Source organism: Petromyzon marinus, chromosome 79 (assembly GCF_048934315.1).
Source record: "Petromyzon marinus isolate PM22_M1 ecotype Great Lakes invasive population chromosome 79, UKy_Petmar_22M1.pri1.0, whole genome shotgun sequence".
Lineage (NCBI taxonomy): Eukaryota > Metazoa > Chordata > Hyperoartia > Petromyzontiformes > Petromyzontidae > Petromyzon > Petromyzon marinus.
In genome coordinates this window covers 21,743,597-21,766,487 of record NC_133745.1, presented here as the reverse complement: position 1 = coordinate 21,766,487, position 22,891 = coordinate 21,743,597, and the positions used below count along the sequence as shown (strand labels likewise).

Genomic DNA, 22,891 nt, shown 5'->3' with positions numbered 1-22,891 from the left:
TACACTACTATACACGACACTATACACTACTATACACTACACTATACACTACACTATACACTACTATACACTACACTACTATACACTACTATACACGACACTATACACTACACTATACACTACACTATACACTACACTACTATACACGACACTATACACTACACTATACACTACATGACTACACTATACACTACACTATACACGACACTATACACTACTATACACTACACTATACACTACACTATACATTACACTATACACTAATATGCACTACACTATACACTAATATACACTACACCTCACCCCCTGACTCTCGCTGCAACATTTTCTCACCCGCAGGAATTTTCGTCTTGCGCTGCATCTTGGCGTTTGCTGTGAGGCAGCGAGGAGGGGGAAGGGTTGGAAGAGTCGCAGAGACAGAGAGACGGAGACACAGAGACAGAGAGGCAGAGACACAGATAGACACACAGAAAGAGACACAGATAGAGACAGAGAAACAGATAGAGATACAGAGACGCAGAGAGAGACACAGAGACAGAGACACAGAGAGACACACAAAGACACAGAGAGAGACAGAGAGAGTCAGAGACAGAGACACAGAGAGAGAGAGAGACAGAGAGAGAGAGAGACACAGAGATACAGACAGAGAGAGACACAGAGATACAGACAGGGAGAGACACAGAAACACAGACAGAGACACAGAGAGACACAGAGACAGAGAGAGACACAGACACAGAGAGACAGAGAGACAGAGACACAGAGAGAAACAGAGACACAGAGAGAGACAGATAGAGACACAGAGATACAGAGAGAGACACAGATATACAGACAGAGAGATACACAGAGACAGACAGAGAGAGACAGAGAGAGAGAGACACAGAGACAGAGACACAGAGAGAGACAGAGACACAGATAGAGAGAGACACAGAGACAGAGACACAGACAGAGACAAAGAGAGAGACACAGAGACAGAGACACACAGAGAGACAGAGAGAGACAGAAACAGAGACACAGAAACAGAGAGACACAGAGAGAGACACAGAGAGAGACACATAGACAGAGACACAGAGACAGAGAGAGACACAGAGAGAGACACATAGACAGAGACACAGAGAGATAGAGACACAGACACAAAGACAGACAGCCAGACACAGAGACAGACACACAGAGAGAGACAGAAACAGACACAAAGACAGACAGAGACACAGAGAGACAGAGAGACACAGATACAGAGAGAGACAGAGACACAGAGACAGAGACACAGACAGACAGAGAGACACAGAGAGAGACAAAGAGACAGAGAGAGACACAGAGAGAGACACATAGACAGAGAGACAGAGACAGAAAGACAGACACACAGAGAGACAGAGACACAGAGAGAGACACAGCGACACAGACGGAGAGGAGAGAGAAAGAGAGCTCGAGTGGTGAGCGAGTCGTGGGTCACACTACACTACACACTACTATACACTACACACTACACTATTCTACACTACACTATACACTACACTACTATACACTACACTATACACTACACTATACACTACTATACTCTACTATACACTACACTATACACTACACTATACACTACACTATACACTAAACACTACACTAAACACTACATTATACACTACACTATACACTACACTTCTATACACTACACTATACACTACACTACTATACACTACACTATACACAAAAATACACTACACGATACACTACACTATACACTACCCTATACACAACTATACACTACATTATACACTACACTATACACTACACTATACACTACACTGTACACTACAATATACACTACATTATACACTGCATTATACACTACACTATACACTACTATTCACTACACTATACTATGCACTACTATACACTACATTATACACTGCATTATACACTTCACTGTAAACTACTATATACTATACACTACACTATACACATTATACACTGCATTATACACTACACTATACACTACACGAAACACTACTATACACTACAATATACACTACATTATACATTATCACCTGTAGTATTCATGGGTGTTTGCCTCTCGCGCGCGTGTGTGTGCATGAGTGTGTGTGCGTGTGCGTACGTGTGTGTGTACGTGTGTGTGTGTACGTGTGCGTGTGTGTGCGTACGTGTGTGTGTACGTGTGTGTGTACGTGTGTGCACGTGTGTGTACGTGTGTGTGTGTACGTGTGTGTACGTGTGTGTGTACGTGTGTGTGTGGGGAGCACTAGTGTAGCGGTTAGCGCGCTGCGCTATGAACCTGGCGACCCGGGTTCGATTCCGGCTCACGGCCAACACCAGTGACGATTATCTGAACCGGTCCCGGGCCTCCCCTAGGTCGACTCAGCCTCAAATGAGTACCTGGTGTGGTGTGTAAACATTGCCACTAGGGAGACAAAGGCGGTCGGGCGTGGTGCTGGCCACCCACCCCTTCGTGTACCGTTCCGGTCTTCATAGGTGCTCGCTAACAGTCTTGGCCCTAAAGTCTGTTAAGGCTATATGGGGAATCTTTGTTTTTTTGTTGTACGTGTGTGTGTGTGCGTACGTGTGCGTATGTCGGGAGCTGGCCCGGTACCGCCTGGATCTCTGGCATTCAGGAGTTCCGGTGGACCGTTTCTGGCTCCTGCCACCATGAGGGGTGGACAGTCCTCTACTCGGGGCAGCAGACTGCCAAACAACAGGGTGTGGCTCTTCTTTTGAACAAAAGAATGAAGGGGGCGTGGGAGTGTGGCGGTGAGGTGTGGGAAGCTGTAAGCCCCAGGCTACTTGGGGCTCGCCTTCCCATCAACCGGAGGCGAGGAGTGGTGGTCGTGGTTACTTATGCCCTCACCGAAGACGAACATCCGTGGAGGGATGCAGGCAAAGCCGATGAGTCAGATGCCTTCTATGACCTCCTGTCACAGGTGCTGGCTAAAGTGGCCCCTCGGGATAGAGTCATCTTGTTGGGTGACTTCAATGCCCGAGTTGGTCATGATGCTGGCACCTGGTCTGGAGTGATTGGAGGGCATGGGCCAGATCAGCTCAATAACAACGATAGGAGGCTGCTAGATTTTTGTGCAGCCCATGGGCTTGTAACTACCAACACGCTGTTCCGGCATCGGAACATCTACACAACATCATGGATGCATGTCGGGTCCAAGCAAGAACATCTGCTGGACTACATAGTGACGGACCAGCGGATGCGAGCCCATGTCCTTGACACCAGGACCTACCGTGGAGCTGATCTACCCTCTGACCATCGACTAGTCATCTGTAAGATGCGCCTGCCATTCTTCCACTCCGGTGGTGGGTGTACACCCAGGACCCCATTCCAACCTAAAGTGGCCTGGTCTGAGTTATCTGATGAAACTTGCAAGCGAGAATTTCATCATTGCTTGCGGCTGGGATTGGCATCATCCCCTACTCTTCCTGATGTTGAGGGTAAATGGGCGAGGTTTAGGGCTGTGACTCATGCAGCTGCAATGGCTGCTTTGGGTACGCGGTCCAGACCTCCCCAGAGACCCTGGCTGACAGAGGAGGTGTTCAGGATGGTTGAGAAAAAGCGACAGGCCCGCTGTCATCGGCTACAAAATCCCACGTCAGAGAATGAGGAGGCTTACCGCAGTCTTCGCTCGGAGTTTCGGAGAGCCGTGGAGCGCTGCAAGGATGGGTGGTGGTCGTGGGTTGCTGAGGAGATGGAGTCTGCCTCAGTGGCCCGCGATCACAAATCTCTATTTGACTCCATCAAAAAAGTAACCAGCCGTGCCACACCTATTACCATCATTAGGGTAAAAAATGGTGATCCAATCTCCGACCCCCAGGAACAGGTTTGAGGATTTGCTGAGCTTTCTGTGAGGTCCTGGGGGAGGGAAAATCCCTCAGCCAGGAAAACATCGTGGCACAAAGTGAGGATGAGCCTGCTGAGCCTGCGGTGCCTCAAATATTGGAAGAGGTCACCCCCTGTGAGTGGCTGGCTGAAGTACCATCTGTTGAGGAAGTACTGAAGGCGATCTGGAGTCTGAGACTAGGAAAGGCAGCAGGCAGAGATGATCTCCCAAGCGAAATGCTGAGGGAGGGTGGCGTTTGTGCACAGACTGCCTTATATGACATCATAACAACAGTCTGGACCACTGGACGGGTTCCGCAGGGTTGGAAGGATGCCCTGGTGGTCCCTCTCTTTAAGAAGGGGGACCGCACAGACTGTAACAACTACAGGGGCATCTCACTCCTCAGTGTGCCGGGAAAAGTCCTGGCAAGGATTATTCAACATCGCCTCGCCAGGCATGCTGAGGAGAGGCTTGCGGAGCCCCAATGCGGTTTCAGGAAAGGGCGGTCCTGCACAGACGCCATATTTTCTGTCCGTCTGCTACAGTAGAGGTGTAGGGAATTCCAGCAAGACCTACATCTCTGCTTTATTGACCTGGTCAAGGCCTATGATACCATCAGTAGGCCTGGGCTCTGGGTTGTTCTTCGTGCTTTTGAAGTCCCTGACCCTCTGCTAATGATCATTAAGGACCTTCATGATGGTGAGCGGGCCCGGGTAAAACTACGTGGCCGGGAGTTGGAGCCATTCCCTGTACACCTTGGGGTGCGACAGGGATGTCCTCTGGCTCCCACATTATTTAACATCTATTTTGACCACGTAGTTCGTGAAGCCTTCAATAGTTGTACCGGGGGAATCTTCATTTGGTACAGATATAATGGGAGGCTGATCGATGCCCGGGTGCGGTCAAGGGATGGCTCCCTATTGCTCAACCACGTTATGTATGCTGATGATTTGGTAATAGCTGCTCATTCAAAGGAGGAGTTGGAGACGCTGCTGCTGAGACTGGAGCGTGTCACTAAAAGATGGGGCCTTACCATCAGCCCCACCAAAACTAAGCACCTGCCTGGGTATTTTGTACCATCGGACATTCCACCGCCACAACTCCCAATCGGTGATGGGGCAGTTGTGGAGAGAGTGGAGAGTTTCCCATACCTGGGCAGTGTGCTTATGACCGGCTCCAGTTTAACAGCACAGGTCTTACTCCGAATCAGTCGAGCGGCAATATCTTTTCATCGGTTGCGTAACACTGTGTTGAAGCTACCTGGTCTGTCGCTTCGCACTAAGCTTCAGGTCTTCTCAGCCACGGTCATTCCCTCCCTTCTCTACGCTTGCGAAACGTGGACCCCCTTAATGGAGCATCTTCGCCGGTTGGAAACATTTAGGCTGGCCTGCCTACGATCCATCCTGGGTTTAACCAGGCTGGATTGTGTGAGGCGCTCACAAATCCTTGAAAGATCTGGGCAAGGTCCCATCGGTGAGCTCCTCCAGCATTCAAGGCTGCATTGGCTGGGTCATGTAGCCCACATGCCCAGCCACCGCATGCCGAAACAGCTTTTGATCGGCCGGATCGAGGGGGCTAAACGGGCATGGCACGGGCAAGAGAAGAGATTGAGTGATGTGGTCCAGGAGGACATGGAGCTGAGTGGACTTGCCGATGACTGGTACCAGCGGTGTCATGATCGGCCTCTGTGGAGGAGGCTCGTGAAGGACGCTACTGGGCAGTTAGAGGCAGTCGCCCTCCAACAACAACGGAGGGCGGAGGAGCGACGCTCACAACAACAAACGGAGCGCCAGGTAGCTAAAGCACAGGTTGGCACAGTAGGTGGCACAGGTGGTGCATCAGCTCGTCATCTCAGTCATCTCAGTCAGTCGACCCGTTGCACCTGGGTCTGCCCCGTGACCTCCTGCCAGCGGGCGTTCGACACTTCACGTGGCCTCAAGGTGCACATGGCCTGGCACAAGCGTCGTGGTGACGTCACCGCCACTTAGTGGCGAATGGCGGTTGCTGTTGTGTGTGCGCGTGTGTGTGTGTACGTGTGTACGTGTGTGTCTGTGTGCGTGTCAACATCTTAAGTGAAAGGGGGGTGGGGTCTGAGTCTCGATCGGTTTTCCCTCTCAGATGGCTTCGCACTCCCAGTCGCTGTTCACCATCAAGCGAGAAAATGAAGAAGATCACCCGAGCCTCGGGATGGGGCCGGGCTCGAAGGTCAAACACGAAGACGCCGAAGCTGCTGGTGAGATTGCATTGCCCGTGGCTAGGAGATGTTGACTACCTCGCCCGGTGTGCAGGAGGTCGTGGGTTTGACCCTGACCCTGACGATGCCCGCTGCTGTGTATTTGGAGTCTGCGTCTCTCTCTTTCATTATCACGGTGGCTAGGAGATGTTGACTACCTTGCCTGGTGTGCAGGAGGTCGTGGGTTCGATCCTGACCCTGACCATGCCCGCTGCTGTGTATTTGGAGTCTGCGTCTCTCTGTCATCATCATCATCATCACGGTGGCTAGGAGATGTTGACTACCTCGCCTGGTGTGCAGGAGGTCGTGGGTTCGATTCTGACTGTGACGATGCCTGCTGCTGTGTATTTGGAGTCTGCGTTTCTCTCATCATCATCATCACGGTGGCTAGGAGATGTTGACTACTTCGCTTGGTGTGCAGGAGGTCGTGGGTTTGACCCCGACCCTGACGACGCCTGCTGCTGTATATTTGGTGTCTGCGTCTCTCCCTCTGTCATCATCATCACGGTGGCTAGGAGATGTTGACTAGCTCGCCCGATGTGCAGGAGGTCGTGGGTTCGATCCTGACCCTGATGATGCCTGCTGCTGTATATTTGCAGTCTGCGTCTCTCTCTCTGTCATCATCATCACGGTGGCTAGGAGATGTTGACTAGCTCGCCTGGTGTGCAGGAGGTCGTGGGTTTGACCCTGACCCTGACGATGCCTGCTGCTGTATATTTGGAGTCTGCGTGTTCTCTTCCCGTGGTGGCGTCGAATTTTTTTCTCCGGATCCTCCGGTTTTCCCTTTTCCTCCACGTTTAGAGTCAGCGTCACAAGTTGAGAGTATTTGGCCGTGTAAGAATATATGTTTTACACTTTCTGGCAGTCAAACAGGAGGCGTTCAGATGTCAAAACGCCAAACTGAAACCTTTAGCGAGGAATCAAGTTACTGCATTAACCACACACAACACAGTACTTGTGGTGAACATGCAAACAAACGCCACGCTCCGCTAGTAGATGATGATGATGCATTGTCTTTGGGACTGTTTGGTCCACAGCTTTCTTTAGAGCCCTATCTCAAACAGTCTTAGACCAGAGGACCACACCAAAAGGTGGACAGCACAAAGACAATGCCACTATGATTCTTTCGGTAAAGTCACCACGTAGAATGGAAATTAAATAATAAAAAAGATGTAATAAAATTTAAAAAATAAAGTAATTATTACGTTTTATTTTTATTATTTTATTTCCATTCTACGTGACTTTACCGAAAGAATCAAGAAGATGCCGCTATGAACTTTAAGGGCACGGGGTCTCCAACCCCGCGGGGCCGTAGGCCGGTACCGGTCCGTGATGCCTGTTAGGAACCGGGCCGCACGACACGAGGCGAAAGCGGTGGGCGAGCGAGCGAAGCTTCACCGTCCGTGTTGACAGCGGCTCCCCATCGCTCGGAATTACCGCCTGAGCTCAGCTTCCTGTCGGATCAGCGGCGGCGTTAGATTCTCAACGGGAGCGCGAACCCCGACTGTAAAACCGCGCACGCGAGGGATTGAGGTTTGCGCGCTCCTTGTGAGAAGTCAGAATCCCACACTTATTTGAGTCCCCGCGTGGCCCCCCCCCACAGTCGCGCAGTGTTGGCGAGCCCACAAGCTGACCCCTCGTGGCCACAATGAGTACAAAACAAATGTCGCCGGAGAGCTTCTTTGAAAGGGGGGGGAAAGACCCCAATGATGAACCCCCCCCCCCCTCCAGTCCGTGAACAAATAACAAATTGTCGTGGACCGCTCTGTTAGGTCTTCTTTGGTTCTTTCGGTAAAGTCACGACGTAGAATGAGAATAAAATAATAAAATAAAACAAGAAAATTCTCACGACGTTTACCGAAAGAACCAAAGAGGATTAACCGTTACAGTCACGAAAGCTTTAAATCGCTCTGTTAGGCTCCTCTGAATCCCCACGTGGTCGAGTTGTCATTTGTTGATGGCCAGGTCGCTTCTGAAAAATGAGCTGCTACACAGTCCAGTGGGGCCTCTTGCTCCGGCCTAAAATAAAACAGTCCCCAGAGGCCGGGATAGAGCCTCGGGCTCCACGTGAAAAGGAATCGGGCACCACGGGAATTTTGATTGAGGGCCGTCGTTAAGACCCGGACTGGGATCGCATCAGCTCCTAGCGACGCTCGCCCCCGACACCGCCACTTGACCGTTGACGATTCGCCGTCTCGACGTCCGTATGACCGATGCCCTCGGCGACTGGGACGGCTGGATGCGCGCGGGGAATGCGTGGCGAACGTTTGCGTCGTACCGTCGTGTCCCGCATGATGGAGCTCATCAGGTGAACCGTGTACGGCCACCGTGTGGCGCCAAAACACGCCATCGATAAAGCCGCCACGGGCAAAGTCTTCCGGTAGTCGCCGTCTCTGACCACCCCCCCCCCCACTACGACCCGTGAGGGCCTCGTCACCGTGAGACGAGGCCTTCTCTGTGCCAATTTGTCTGTGCCGATGTCTCTGTGCTGATGTCTGTGCCGACGTCTGTGCCGATGCCTCTGTGCCGACGCCTGTGCCGACGTCTGTGCCGATGCCTGTGCCGATGCGCGCTTTTGCAGGCGCCGTCGTGAAGCAGGAGGACGAGGGGAGCCTGAGCCCCGAGATCCTGAGGATCGTGGTGAAAACGGAAGTGGAGGATGACGGTGAGGCCCCCTTTCCCTACGACAGCTTTGAGATTGTTAGGAACCAAACCGTGGCAGGATGCCAATGCAGCGGTCCCTCGGTTTAACGATGCCACGGGGCAACGATGTTTAGACTCGCGATCCGCCTCCCATGCGGTTCCCCTTGTTTCTGTTCGCGATACTTTTTTTTGTTTTTATCGACGGCGCGTTGTACGATATCACGCGGAGCCGCAAATTTCGGCTGGCTTGCGGGCTTTTCCATGTTTGATGTTGCGTTGCTTCTGGAAACAGCTCTCTTGAATACTTGAGCCATCCGTCTTCTCGGCCTAAGGTAAGACTTTTTATTTTATGAATACCGCGTCAACCCATACGCTTTACCCCGTATTCTTGTACAGTGAAATTGAGTGTTTCAGGTCCATACGGTGTACAGCCGTTTCAATACGGGCAACATTATTTTGTCTATTTGTTTATATTTCTCTCGCTTGTGATGGGACTTTGTAGGATGAACGCTGAGATTCATTAGGGGGTCACGGGGTGACCAATAAGGTCTGAGTTGGTCTGTAATGAGGTAGGGCGCTGATAAGTGATTGACGTGTCTGTTTCTGCGCTTTATGCACCTTTTTATGCCCTATGCATGCATTATTTATCCATGTTTCTACTAAAATTAATGCTTTAACATGTTTTTACAACGTTTATTTGTTAAGCTTGCGTGTTGAAACGTGATACAAACAGTGCCTTTTAGGGTGAAAAAGGTCAACTCACGATCAAATTAAGCCTTCAACGTGCATTCGCTATGTTCGATTCACGATAATTTTGCTTAACGACGTTTTTTTCCCGCGGAACCAACGAAACACCGTTAACCGAGAGACAAACTCCCATCAGTTAATACGCGGAAGGGGCAACGTCCCCAGCTGGCAGCTTGACTGCACGATCTTCGGGTGCGTTTCACCCACCCCCCCCACCCCCCCACTCGTCCAAAGCCCAGTGGCGCTTTCCCTGACGTTGCAGCCGCAGAAGCAATCGAGGGGCCGCGTGAGACGGAGGATTCTCACGGATGTCTCTTCGCCGCGGACCAAAACTTCATCGAGGTGGAGTTGTCGGAGGAGGATGTCGGTGAGCGTGAGTTTCACTACATTCGGAGTTTCGTTGGTGTCTCTCTCTTTCTCCCCGAGGTGGTGTGGAATTTTCCCCGGCTCCTGCGGTTTTCCCCTCCCCGTTTAGAATCGGCGTCGCGCGTTTAGGTTAATTTTGTTACTGTAGACTCCCACGTGATAAGCCACTTGTGGTGAGCTGCTATCATTCGTGTGGTGGCCATGTCGCTTATCTGACAAAGAACACACAGCTCAGTGGGGCTTACTTGGTAAAATAAAAAGTGTAGTTTTAGTGTATAGACTCATTACATGAAGACACATAGAGTCATCACACAGAGACCCATAACCCCATCACATAGAGACCCATAGCCTCATTACACAGAGACCCATAGCCTCATTACACAGAGACTCATAGCCTCATCACACAGAGACCCATAGACTCATTACATAGAGACCCATAGACTCGTCACACAGAGACCCATAACCCCATCACACAGAGACCCATAGACTCATTACATAGAGACCCATAGACTAATTACATAGAGACCCATAACCCCATCACACAGAGACCCATAGACTCATTACACAGAGACCCATAACCCCATCACACAGAGACCCATAACCCCATCACACAGAGACCCATAGACTAATTACATAGAGACCCATAGCCTCATTACATAGAGACCCATAGACTCATCACATACATACCCATAGACTCATCACATAGAGACCCATAGACTCATTACATAGAAACCCATAGACTAATTACATAGAGACCCATAACCCCATCACACAGAGACCCATAGACTCATTACATAGAGACCCATAGACTCATCACACAGAGACCCATAGCCTCATTACGCAGAGACCCATAACCCCATCACACAGATACCCATAACCCCATCACACAGAGACCCATAGACTCATTACATAGAGACCCATAGCCTCATTACATAGAGACCCATAGCCTCATCACATAGAGACCCATAGGCTCATCACATAGAGACCCATAGAGTCATCACACAGAGACCCATACTCATCACATTGAGACCCATAGACTCATCACACAGAGACCCATAGACTCATCACATAGAGACACATAGACTCATCACATAGAGACTCATAGACTCATTACATAGAGACCCATAACCCCATCACACAGAGACCCATGATCCCATCACACAGAGACCCATAGACGTTTAGAGTATTTAACAGCCACTTTGTTGAGCTATCACTGTGTGACGGCCAGGTCGCTTCTTCAAAAGATCGACTACGTAGCTCAGTGGGGCGTTACACCTGGTAACGTACAAAGTTTAGTTTTAGTTTGATAACGTGACAGACAAAATGCAACGTCTTCTTGCTTGTATCGCCGGCCGTATGTCCCAGACGTGCCACGAGCTGAAGCGATGTCGACTGTGGGACTCGTACGCTTGGCATAATCCGGCGTCGTTTGAGAGAAAACGGCCATCGTTTTGTTTTTGGCGGAGTGAAAACCCGGGCCAACGCAGATGGGGGGGGGGGGGGGCGCCTCAAAACATTGGAGGAAGTAGCCGCCCTCTGCGAGTGGCCGGCTGGTGGGAGACTCGTCGGGGCACATCTCGCAGGTCGCCCGTCTGTTGTGTGGCAGCAAAAGCATTGGCGACGAGAGGTGACATCAACTACGCGTGGGGCTGTCACACGAAGCGTGCGTGTGGCCGGGTGTGCGTGTCTGTGCGTGTCCTGTGTGTGTCGTGTGGCCGGGTGTGTGTGAGTCTCTGTGTGCGTTTGTGTTTAGCGGTGGTGAGGTGTGGGAAGCTGTAAGCCCCAAGGTGCTGTGGGATAGCTTTCCCCATTAAACGGGAGGCGAGGAATGGTGGTGGTGGTGGTTACTTACGCCCCCACCGAAGATGAACGTCATTGGAGGGTTTCAGGCAAGGCCGATGAGTCAGATGGCTTCTATGACCTACTGTCACAGGTGCTAGCTAAAGTGGCACCTCGGGATAGAGTCATCCTGTTGGGTGACATTAATGCCCGAGTTGGTCATGATGCTGGCACCTGGTCTGGAGTGATTGGAGGGCATGGGCCAGATCAGGTCAATAACAACGGTAGGAGGCTGCTAGACTTTTGTGCAGTCCATGGGCTTGTAATCACCAACACGCTGTTCCGGCTTCGGCGCATCCACACAACATCATGGATGCACGCCGGGTCCAAGCAAGAACATCTGCTGGACTACATAGTGATGGAACAGCGGATGCAGACCCATTTCCTTAACACCAGAACCTACCGTGGAGCTGTTCTGCTCACTGACCATTGTCTTGTCATCTGTAAGATGCACCTGCCATTCTTCCACTCTGGTGGTGAGTGTCCATCTAGGACCCCATTCAAACCCACAGTGGCCTGGTCTCAACTAGCTGATGAAAGTTGCAAGCGAGAATGTCATCATCGCATGCAGCTGGGGTTGGCATCGTCCCCCCTCCTCCTGATGCCGAGGGGAATATGGCCGAGGTTTAGGACTGTGACTCATGCAGCTGCAATGACTGTGTTAGGTACACGGTTCAAACCTCCCCAGAGACCCTGGCTGACTAGGGAGGTGTTCCGGCTGGCTGAGAAAAAGCGACAGGCCAAATCCCGCCGTCTGCAGCATCCCACGTCAGAGAATGAGGCGTTTACCGCAGCCTTCATTCGAAGGTTTGGAGAGCCGTGTGGGGCTGCAAAGATGAGTGGTGGTCGCGGGTTGCTAAGGAGATGGGAGTCTAACTCAGTAGCCCGCGATCACAAATCCCTCTTTATCGCCATCAAAAAGTTACTTGCAGTGCCACACCTTTCACCATCCTTAGGTGAAAGAAAGGTAATCTTCGACCCCTTGGACCAGGTTTGCAGATTTGCGGAGCATTTCTGTGAGGTCTTGGGGGAGGGGAAATCCCTTCGCCTGGAAAACATCGTGGGGCAATTGTGGATGACTCTTCTAAGGCTGCGGTGCCTCAAATATTGGACGAAATAGTCACCCCCTGTGAATGGCTGGCCAAAGTGCCATCTGTTGAGGAAGTACGGAAGGTGATCTAATGTCTGAGACCAGGAAAAGGGTGGTGTTTGTGTGCAGACCGCCTTATGTGACAATAACAGTTTGGACCACTGGACGGGTTCCGCAGGATTGGAAGGATGCCCTGGTGGTCCCCATCTTTTAGAAGGGGGACCGCACAGACTGTAACAACTACAGGGGCATCTCCCTCCGCAGTGCCGGGAAAGGTCCTGGCAAGGATTATTCAACATCGCCCCTTGCCAGGCACGCTGAAGAGAGGCTTGCTGAGCCCCAATGTGGTTTCAGGCCAGGGCTGTCCTGCACAGACGCAATATTTTCTTCATAATAATTTTTTTTGGGTTAGATCGCGTTATTTATAAATGTGTAGATGTACACCCACAAAAAAGTTGTAAATGTTGTGGATTCACTCTTCAACACGCCGGTGGGCTAAAGTAGTGAACTATTTTGTCTTTTGTCAACGTGACACTTTTTTTACTGACTGACCGTGTCGGGTGGTGGAGGGTTACGACACATAAATAATGCGATCTAACCCAAAAACGTTTATTGTGAAGAATATTGGTCGCGAAAGCCTACGTGTTAAACTGCCATATTTTCTGTCCATCCGCTACAGCAGAGGTGTAATGAATTCCAGCAGGACCTACCTATCTGCTTTATTGACGTGGTCAAAGCCTATGAGACCATCAATAGGCCTGGGCTCTGGGTTGTTCTTCATGATTTCGGTGTCCCTGACTCTATGTTCACAATTATTACGGACCTTCATTATGGAGGGCGGGCCCGGATAAAGCTACATGACCGGGAGTCGGAGCCGTTCCCTGTTCACCTTGGGGTGTGACAGGGATGTCCTCGTACACCTACATTATTTTACATCTAATTCAATCACGTAATTCGAGAAGTGTTCCATGACTGTATCGGAGGAATTTCCATCTGGTACAGATACAATGGGAGACTGATTGATGCCCGGGTGCAGTCGAGGGAGCGATCCTATTGGTCAACCATGTTATGTATACTGATGATCTGGTGATTGCTGCTCACTCTGAGGAGCAGTTGGAGGCACTGCTGCTGAACCTGGAGCATGCTACCAAGAGGTGGGGCCTTATCATCAGCCCCTACAAAACTAAGCACCTGCTTTGGTATTTTGTGCCATACTCCACCCCTTCAAATCCCCATTAGTGTTGTGGCGGTGTGGAAGGAGTGGAGAGTTTCCCATACCTTGACAGTGTGCTCATGACCAGCTCTGATTTGACAGCTGATGTCTCCATCCAAATCAGTCGAGCGGCATTATCTTTTCATCGGTTGCGTAACGCTGTGTGGAAGCTACCTGGTCTGCCGCTCCACAAGAAGCTTCGGGTCTTCTCGGCCACAGTCATTCCCTCCCTTCTCTATGTTTGGAACATCTTCGCCGGTTCGAAACATCCAGGCTGGCCTGCCTACGATCCATTCTGGGTTTAACCAGGCTGAATTATGTGAGCTCACAAATCCTTGAAAGATCTGGACAAAGTCCTAATCAGTGAGCTTCTCCAGCAGGCAATGCTGCATTGGCTGGGTCATGCCGCCCACATGCCCAGACACCGCATGCCTAAATAGCTTTTCTTCGGATAGCTATAGGGGGCTAAACAGGTGTGACACGGGCTAGAGAGGAGATGGAGTGATGTGGTACAAGAGGATGTGGAGCTGAGTGGACTTGCCAATAACTGGAACCAGCGGTGTCAAGATCGGCCTCTGTGGAGGAGGCTCGTGAAGGACGCTACTGGGCAGTTGGAGGCAGTCTCCCTCCAACAACGGAGGGCAGAGGAGCGACGCTCACGACAATGAGCAGAGCGCCGGGTGGCTAAAACACAGCAGGTTGGCACAGTAGGGGGCACAGGTGGTGCATCGGCCACTCATCTCAGTCAGTCGACCCGTGGCACCTGGGTCTGCCCCGTGACCTCCTGCCAGCGGGCGTTCGACACTTCACGTGGCCTCAATGTGCACCTAGCCTGGCACAAGCGCCGTGGCGACGTCACCATCACTTCGTGGCGAATGGCGGTTGTTGTCACGTGGAGTGTGGGGAGCGGCAGTGTAGCGGTTAGCGCTACGAACCCGGCGACCCGAGTTCGATTCCCGCTCACGGCCACCAACACCGGTGACGGCGATTATCTGAACCGGTCCCGGGCCTCCCGTACGCCAAAGAAAAGGGAAGCTGAGGAGCTAGAGCCTTAACGGCGCTGCCGTTCGCCGAACCCCGGCACCTTGTCGTTCTTCGTGTCGTTCAACATCGAACTCTGCATTTTGCGGCGGACGACGCGACAGGAGCGGAACTCCTGTGCGAGGAGTGCGAGGCGGGCGGGCGACCTCCGGGGACGGGGACGGACGACGCCGGACGCGCGGCCGCCACGCCGGGAGCCTCCTGCGCCCGGTGCGGCAAGCCGCTGGGAGCCGCGGCGCCGCCGTGCGCGGCGGTCGCCGGCGACCGACGGGGGCACGCGTGCGCCGACTGCGGGAAGGAGTTCGCGCGGCGCTCCCACCTGACGGAGCACGCGAGGACGCACACGGGCGAGAAGCCGTACGTGTGCGCCGAGTGCGGCCGGGGCTTCGCGCAGCGCTCCTCCCTGGAGGCGCACGCGAGGACCCACACGGGCGAGTGGCCGCACGCGTGCGCCGAGTGCGGCCAGGGCTTCGCGCAGCGCTCGGATCTGGAGAAGCACCGGAGGACGCACAGCGGCGAGAAGCCGTACGTGTGCAAGGAGTGCGGCAGGGGCTTCGGGCAGAGTTCCACGCTGACGGCGCACGTGAGGACGCACACGGGCGAGAAGCCGTACGCGTGCGAGGAGTGCGGCAAGGGGTTCTCGCAGAGCTCCTCGCTGGAGGCGCACACCAGGACCCACACGGGAGAGCGGCCGTACGCGTGCGACCAGTGCGGCAGGGCCTTCGCCCTCCGCGCCACCCTCAACGCGCACGCGACTACGCACACGGGCGAGTGGCCGCACGTGTGCGCCGAGTGCGGCCGGGGCTTCGCGCTGTCCTCCCACCTGGAGAGGCACGCGAGGACCCACACGGGCGAGAGGCCGCACGCTTGCGAGGAGTGCGGCAGGGCGTTCTCGCAGCGCTCCTCGCTGGAGGCGCACACCAGGACCCACACGGGCGAGCGGCCGTACGCGTGCGACCAGTGCGGCAAGGCCTTCGCCCTCCGCGCCACCCTCAACGCGCACGCGAGGACCCACACGGGCGAGAGGCCGCACGCGTGCAAGGAGTGCGGCAAGGCGTTCTCGCAGAGCTCCTCGCTGGAGGTGCACGCCAGGACCCACACGGGAGAGCGGCCGTACGCGTGCGACCAGTGCGGCAGGGCCTTCGCCCTCCGCGCCACCCTCAACGCGCACGCGAGGACCCACACGGGCGAGTGGCCGCACGCGTGCGCCGAGTGCGGCCGGGGCTTCGCGCAGCGCTCGGATCTGGAGAAGCACCGGAGGACGCACAGCGGCGAGAAGCCGTACGTGTGCAAGGAGTGCGGCAAGGCGTTCTCGCAGAGTTCCACGCTGACGGCGCACGTGAGGACGCACACGGGCGAGAAGCCGCACGTGTGCAAGGAGTGCGGCGAGGGGTTTGCGCAGAGCGGTCAGCTGAAGAGGCACTCAAAGACGCACGCGCTCAAGTGAAACACTTGCGTGTCCCGAATGGATTTGTTTTTTTCATGCCTCCCATTTGAAAACCAGTGGGGAATGGTTTTGTCGCTTACCGTATATACAGGGTGCTTAAAAAAAATGTTTTAACACTTATATGGGACTATCGTTTTGAATGGAAAAAGAACGGATACTACACCGTTACATGATAACAAAATGTAATGTTAATAGCTTCAAAAAAGCCAAAGAGTCTCCCACTTATATTCTTGGTTCTTTCGGTAAAGTCACGTTGAAGGGAAACAATAAAATAACAAAATATATATAAAACAATAAAATTCTCACGACGTTTCGACTGCAACGCAAGCAGTCATCATCAGCTGTGATAACCACTTCTTTCAATTGTTCTTGCCGTTGGTTTTCACACCTGATGATGACTGCTTGTGTCGCAGTCGAAACGTCGTGAGAATTTTATTGTTTTATATATATTTTATGATTTTATTGTTTCCGTTCAACGTGGTGACTTTACCGAAAGAACCAAGAATATGAATCACTGCAGTCACGAAAGCTTTAAATCAAAATTTAGTCTCCCACTCGTTCGCCATCGTTGTCAAGTCACGCCTGGAATCTTCCCCAGGTGGTCCTCCAGAGCCCGGAGGGGCACATTTCTCGTGGTATCGTTGCAAATTCTCACAAGTGTCATCACTTTTTTTTTAAAGCACCCTGTATATACCTCTTTTGTTTCACCGCAAACTCTTAAGCTGTACAGTTTAACACCTTAGCAGTAGTAGTAGCAGTAGTAGGCGTTCGCGACCAATATTATCCATATTATAGGGGTTATTCTGGGTTAGATCGCGTACATTTAAATGCTTTGCCGTTGACGTCACCGCCCGACACTGCCAATTAGTAAGGGGTTTGTCACGGAAACAAAACGTGCCAATTCGTGACTAGTACAGCACTAACCGGTTTGTGTGTCGTAGAGTAAACCCACTACAACGTTTAGAATTCGAGTGCCGTGACATCCAGCCTCGTCAGGCGGCGGCCAGAGTTGTTGTTTAACCAGGCTGCTCCTATTGTTGGTTCTTTCGGTAAAGTCACCACGTAGAAGGGAAACAATAAAATAATAAAAATATAAAACGATAAAATTCTCACGACGTTTTCGACTGCAGCACGAGCAATCGTCATCAGGTGTGAAAACCACAGGAAAAAAGAAAACTCCACTTTTATCAAATTTTCTTGCTGTGGTTTTCACACCTTGATGACGATTGCTCGTGTTGCAATCGAAACGTCGTGATAATTTTATCGTTTTATATTTGTATTATTTTATTGTTTCCCTTCTACGTGGTGACTTTACCGAAAGAACCAAGAATATGAATCCCTGCAGTCACGGAAGCTTTAAATCAAAATTCAGGCTGCTCCTGTTTCGGTTTTAAGTAAACGATACATTTTCAGAATGTAACGAATCACCTCCACAAGTGGATAGATGATCTGGGGAGCAGGCCGACTGTGGTCACTCACACCTTTTACTCATGCTCAGTGATAATAACACTTTCCTTGCACCCGCCCAGCAGAAGACTCGGCCCACGAAGTGGATGATAGCAGAGCCACTGCCAATCAACATCAATCAAACTCCGTCCACCGGTGTAAAGTTACGGCAACTACTGTACTGTAGAGGCGATGGCGTTGATTTCAGATGAACTGGAGCAACATATTTGTTCGGTTTAAGCTCAGTGTGACTTGTAATGAACATTACCAACAATGTATAACTTTTTAGATTCTTAATTTGGGCTTAAGGGGAAATCCACGAGTTATTGATTCATGCCAAAATCTCGTGCGCGCGGGTTAATCCGCAAATCGGATAAACCGCACAAGCGGATAATCGAGAGTCCGCCATATTGCCGGTTTCTGAACAACGACAACAGAAGGGAGGGGTAGGAGGACTGGAGCAGGAACGTAAGGGGTCTATACAGGCTGGGCCACAAGCAAGGACCTGAATTTGTTTAGGATACCAGGAGTGGGAACGTAAGGGTCTATACAGGCTGGGCCACAAGCAACGACCTTGATTTGTTTAGGGTACTAGAAGCAGGAACGTCAGGGGTCTATACAGGCTGGGCTACAAACAACGACCTTGATTTGTTTAGGATACCAGGAGTGGGAACGTAAGGGTCTATACAGGCTGGGCCACAAGCAACGACCTTGAATTGTTTAGGATACCAGGAGTGGGAACGTAAGTGTCTATACAGGCTGGACCATGAGTAACGACCTTGATTTGTTTAGGGTACTGGGAGCAGGAACGTAAGGGGTCTATACAGGCTGGGCCATGAGTAACGACCTTGATTTGTTTAGGGTACAGGGAGTGGGAACGTCAGGGGTCTATACAGGCTGGGCCACAAGCAACGACCTTGATTTGTTTAGGGTACTGGGAGTGGGAACGTAAGTGTCTATACAGGCTGGGCCATGAGTAACGACCTTGATTTGTTTAGGGTACTGGGAGCAGGAACGTAAGGGGTCTATACAGGCTGGGCCATGAGTAACGACCTTGATTTGTTTAGGGTACAGGGAGTGGGAACGTCAGGGGTCTATACAGGCTGGGCCACAAGCAACGACCTTGATTTGTTTAGGGTACTGGGAGTGGGAACGTAAGGGGTCTATACAGCCTGGGCCATGAGTAACGACCTTGATTTGTTTAGGGTACTAGGAGCAGGAACGTAAGGGCCTATACAGTCTGGGCCATGAGTAACGACCTTGATTTGTTTAGGGTACAGGGAGTGGGAACGTAAGGGGTCTATACAGGCTGGGCCATGAGTAACGACCTTGATTTGTTTAGGGTACTAGGAGCAGGAACGTAAGGGCCTATACAGGCTGGGCCATGAGTAACGACCTTGATTTGTTTAGGGTACAGGGAGTGGGAACGTAAGGGGTCTTTACAGGCTGGGCCACAAGCAACAGCCTTGATTTGTTTAGGGTACAGGGAGTGGGAACGTAAGTGTCTATATAGGCTGGGCCATGAGTAACGACCTTGATTTGTTTAGGGTACTGGGAGCAGGAACGTAAGGGGTCTATACAGGCTGGGCCATGAGTAACGACCTTGATTTGTTTAGGGTACAGGGAGTGGGAACGTCAGGGGTCTATACAGGCTGGGCCACAAGCAACGACCTTGATTTGTTTAGGGTACTGTGAGTGGGAACGTAAGGGGTCTATACAGGCTGGGCCATGAGTAACGACCTTGATTTGTTTAGGGTACTAGGAGCAGGAACGTAAGGGCCTATACAGGCTGGGCCATGAGTAACGACCTTGATTTGTTTAGGGTACAGGGAGTGGGAACGTAAGGGGTCTATACAGGCTGGGCCATGAGTAACGACCTTGATTTGTTTAGGGTACTAGGAGCAGGAACGTAAGGGCCTATACAGGCTGGGCCATGAGTAACGACCTTGATTTGTTTAGGGTACAGGGAGTGGGAACGTAAGGGGTCTTTACAGGCTGGGCCACAAGCAATGACCTTGATTTGTTTAGGGCACTGGGAGTGGGAACGTAAGAGGTCTATACAGGCTGGGCCACAAGCAGTGACCTTGATTTGTTTAGGATACCAGGAATGGGAACGTAAGGGGCCTATACAGGCTGGGCCATGAGTAACGACCTTGATTTGTTTATGGTACTGGGAGTGGGAACGTAAGGGGTCTATACAGGCTGGGCCACAAGCAACGACCTTGATTTGTTTAGGGTACAGGGAGTGGGAACGTAAGGGGTCTATACAGGCTGGGCCATGAGTAACGACTTTGATATGTTTAGGATACCAGGTGTGGGAACGTAAGGGCCTATACAGGCTGGGCCATGAGTAACAACCTTGATTTGTTTAGGGCACAGGGAGTGGGAACGTAAGGGGTCTATACAGGCTGGGCCACACGCAATGACCTTGATTGTTTAGGATACCAGGAGTGGGAACGTAAGGGCCTATACAGGCTGGGCCATGAGTAACAACCTTGATTTGTTTAGGGTACAGGGAGTGGGAACGTAAGGGGTCTATACAGGCTGGGCCAAAAGCAACGACCTTGATTTGTTTTGCCTATGGCTTGTGAAAAAGTGAAATAAAAAGACGAATTCTAAATGATGGAACTTTCTTGAATTCATGGAGATTCGATTTCATTCCTCATGAACACCCCAGAGCCTGAAAATGTTGTTTGTTGACGAAGCCGCCATGGTGACAATGACCTCCTTCTGACATCAAGTAAATTTGTGACTAAAATCGGTCGTCTTGGTCTGCAAGTTCAATGAAAGCACCGCGAGATTTGGTGGTCTCTGGACTGCAATTCTTGCACCGGCTGAATCTTCCGTGGAAAAAAAGACGCGGAGTCCCTTTACCCACGATCGGCGTAGTGTATAGTAATGTATAGTGTCGTGTGTAGTATGTAGTGTATGGTATAGTGTGTGTATGTTTAACTTTTTTAACACCCTACGCTAGTCAACGACACGAAACGCAACAAGCAGCAGCTCTAGAGACGTGAGTTTTCAATCAAGATCTAATCAGCAACCCCGATAATCCGATGATGGATAGTCGATGGTTAACCTCTAGCGGCCAGAGGGTGAACCGCTACATTGTGAATCTGTGTGGCTAAGTGGGCCCCTTTACCCACGTTCGGCCGTCAGCGGCCGCCGTGCGGTCCCCAGCTCAGCGGAGCGTCGTCTCCTCGTCGAAGGTCTCGAGGGGGTTCCCATTGACCGCTCGCCGTTAACCTGCTCAACAGAAGCGCGGAGATGGAGCGGTTCGACACATCGCCTCGCGTCCACCCCGTTGGTTTTCCCCGTCTGCCGAAATTTGGGCGATCAAAGCGGCCCCAGTACGGTGGCGGACTTGGGGGGGGTCTTAAAATGTCTGCGGTAGTCTCCCCTCTTGTGTTGAAATGATTGAATGACGGTTTCTGAAATCTTTACTTGAAGCTTTCGTGACTGCGGGAATCCACACTCTTTGGTTCTTTCGGTAAAGTCGTCACGTAGCGGGTAGAAAGATAATCATAGATCACGACGTTTCGATCGCAGCGCAAGCAATCGTCATCAGGTGGGACAACCACGGTGAGAAAAAACTGCCGAAGTAGTACCGAAAGTACCAAAGAGTATGAAATGTCAACTTTTCTTGCACGCCGCTGAGTTGTCTTGCCGATTCGTCATAAACTCCCCATGCGTCCACTTTATTTCCGCGCAGTGTTTTTTACGTTTCGTTTGCAAAAAATAAGTGAACGCGAAATGACCACTCTTTCAAAGCGGGGAGTTATGGCCCACTCTGTAATGTGGGGAAAGGAAGGCCCGGGGGGGGCTGAGAAGCAAAAATAAAGCGGATCAGAATCCAGTCAGTCGTCGATTATCCGGCTGCTTCCAACATTACCCGGCGGTCCGGCAAAGCCCCCTCCGAAAGGTGCGTCCCATTCCGGCGATCGTCAAAACACTCATCATGGTTGTCGAAACACTCATCATGGTTGTTGAAACACTCATCATGGTTGTTGAAACACTCATCATGGTTGTTGAAACACTCATCATGGTTGTTGAAACACTCATCATGGTTGTCGAAACACACATCATGGTTGTTGAAACACTCATCATGGTTGTTGAAACACTCATCATGGTTGTCGAAACACTCATCATGGTTGTCGAAACACTCATCATGGTTGTTGAAACACGGGCACCGTAGTGCTACGGACATCGCCCCACGCAAAGTCTTTAGGATTGGAGTGGTAAGTACGGTAGAGTAACCAGGTTTTTTTTTTGACAGTACGCTATTTATATTTGTCTGTCTGTAAGTTCGTGCCAATTTCATTTAAGAAGAACCCAGGGGGCCGGCCCAGGACACGCTGTTGGCGGGACGACGTCGCTCGGCTGGCCTGCGAATGCCTGGGAATTCCACAGGAAGAGCAAGAGTCTGTGTATAGTAGTATGTAGTGTAGTATATAGTGTAGTGTATAGTAGTGTATAGTGTAGTGTATAGTAGTGTATAGTGTAGTGTATAGTGTAGTGTATAGTGTAGTGTATAGTAGTGTATAGTGTAGTGTATAGTAGTGTATAGTGTAGTAGTGTATAGTGTAGTGTATAGTAGTGTATAGTGTAGTGTATAGTAGTGTATAGTGTAGTAGTGTATAGTGTAGTGTATAGTAGGGTATAGTGTAGTAGTGTATAATAGTGTAGTAGTGTATATATTAGTGTATAGTGTAGTGTATAGTGTATAATAGTGTAGCAATGTATAGTGTAGTAGTGTATAGTGTAGTAGTTTATAGTAATGTATTGTGTATAGTAGTGTCGTGGCGTATAGTAGTGTAGTAGCGTGTAGTAGTGTACAGCAGTGTAGTGTATAGTAATTGTGGTGCCGCCACAGCGGAGCCGCTCCGTCGGGGCCGTGCCCACCGCCGTGATGCCGCCGCCGGAGAGTGACGACGCTGCGCGCCCCTCGGCGCCCCCCCACATGAACACACGCACGCCCCGCGTAGGGCCCGAGGGGAAG

At 51.2% G+C, this 22,891-nt stretch overlaps 1 protein-coding gene across 2 annotated transcripts; it reads left to right on the top strand.

The window, feature by feature from the left end:
* Window positions 1-1,301: 1,301 nt before the first annotated feature.
* On the top strand, window positions 1,302-21,588 carry LOC116958522 (uncharacterized). Of its 2 annotated transcripts, none has more exons than XM_032981172.2 (5): window positions 1,302-1,427; window positions 5,946-6,060; window positions 8,642-8,725; window positions 9,713-9,817; window positions 15,104-21,588. In XM_032981172.2, the coding sequence occupies exons 2-5, from the start codon at window positions 5,946-5,948 to the stop codon at window positions 16,444-16,446; spliced, it is 1,647 nt and encodes a 548-aa protein (XP_032837063.2). In that variant the 5' UTR covers window positions 1,302-1,427; the 3' UTR covers window positions 16,447-21,588. The 2 variants fall into 2 exon arrangements, with proteins under 2 accessions (XP_032837063.2, XP_032837062.2); XM_032981171.2 differs by having other exon boundaries at window positions 9,713-9,823.
* Window positions 21,589-22,891: the final 1,303 nt, after the last annotated feature.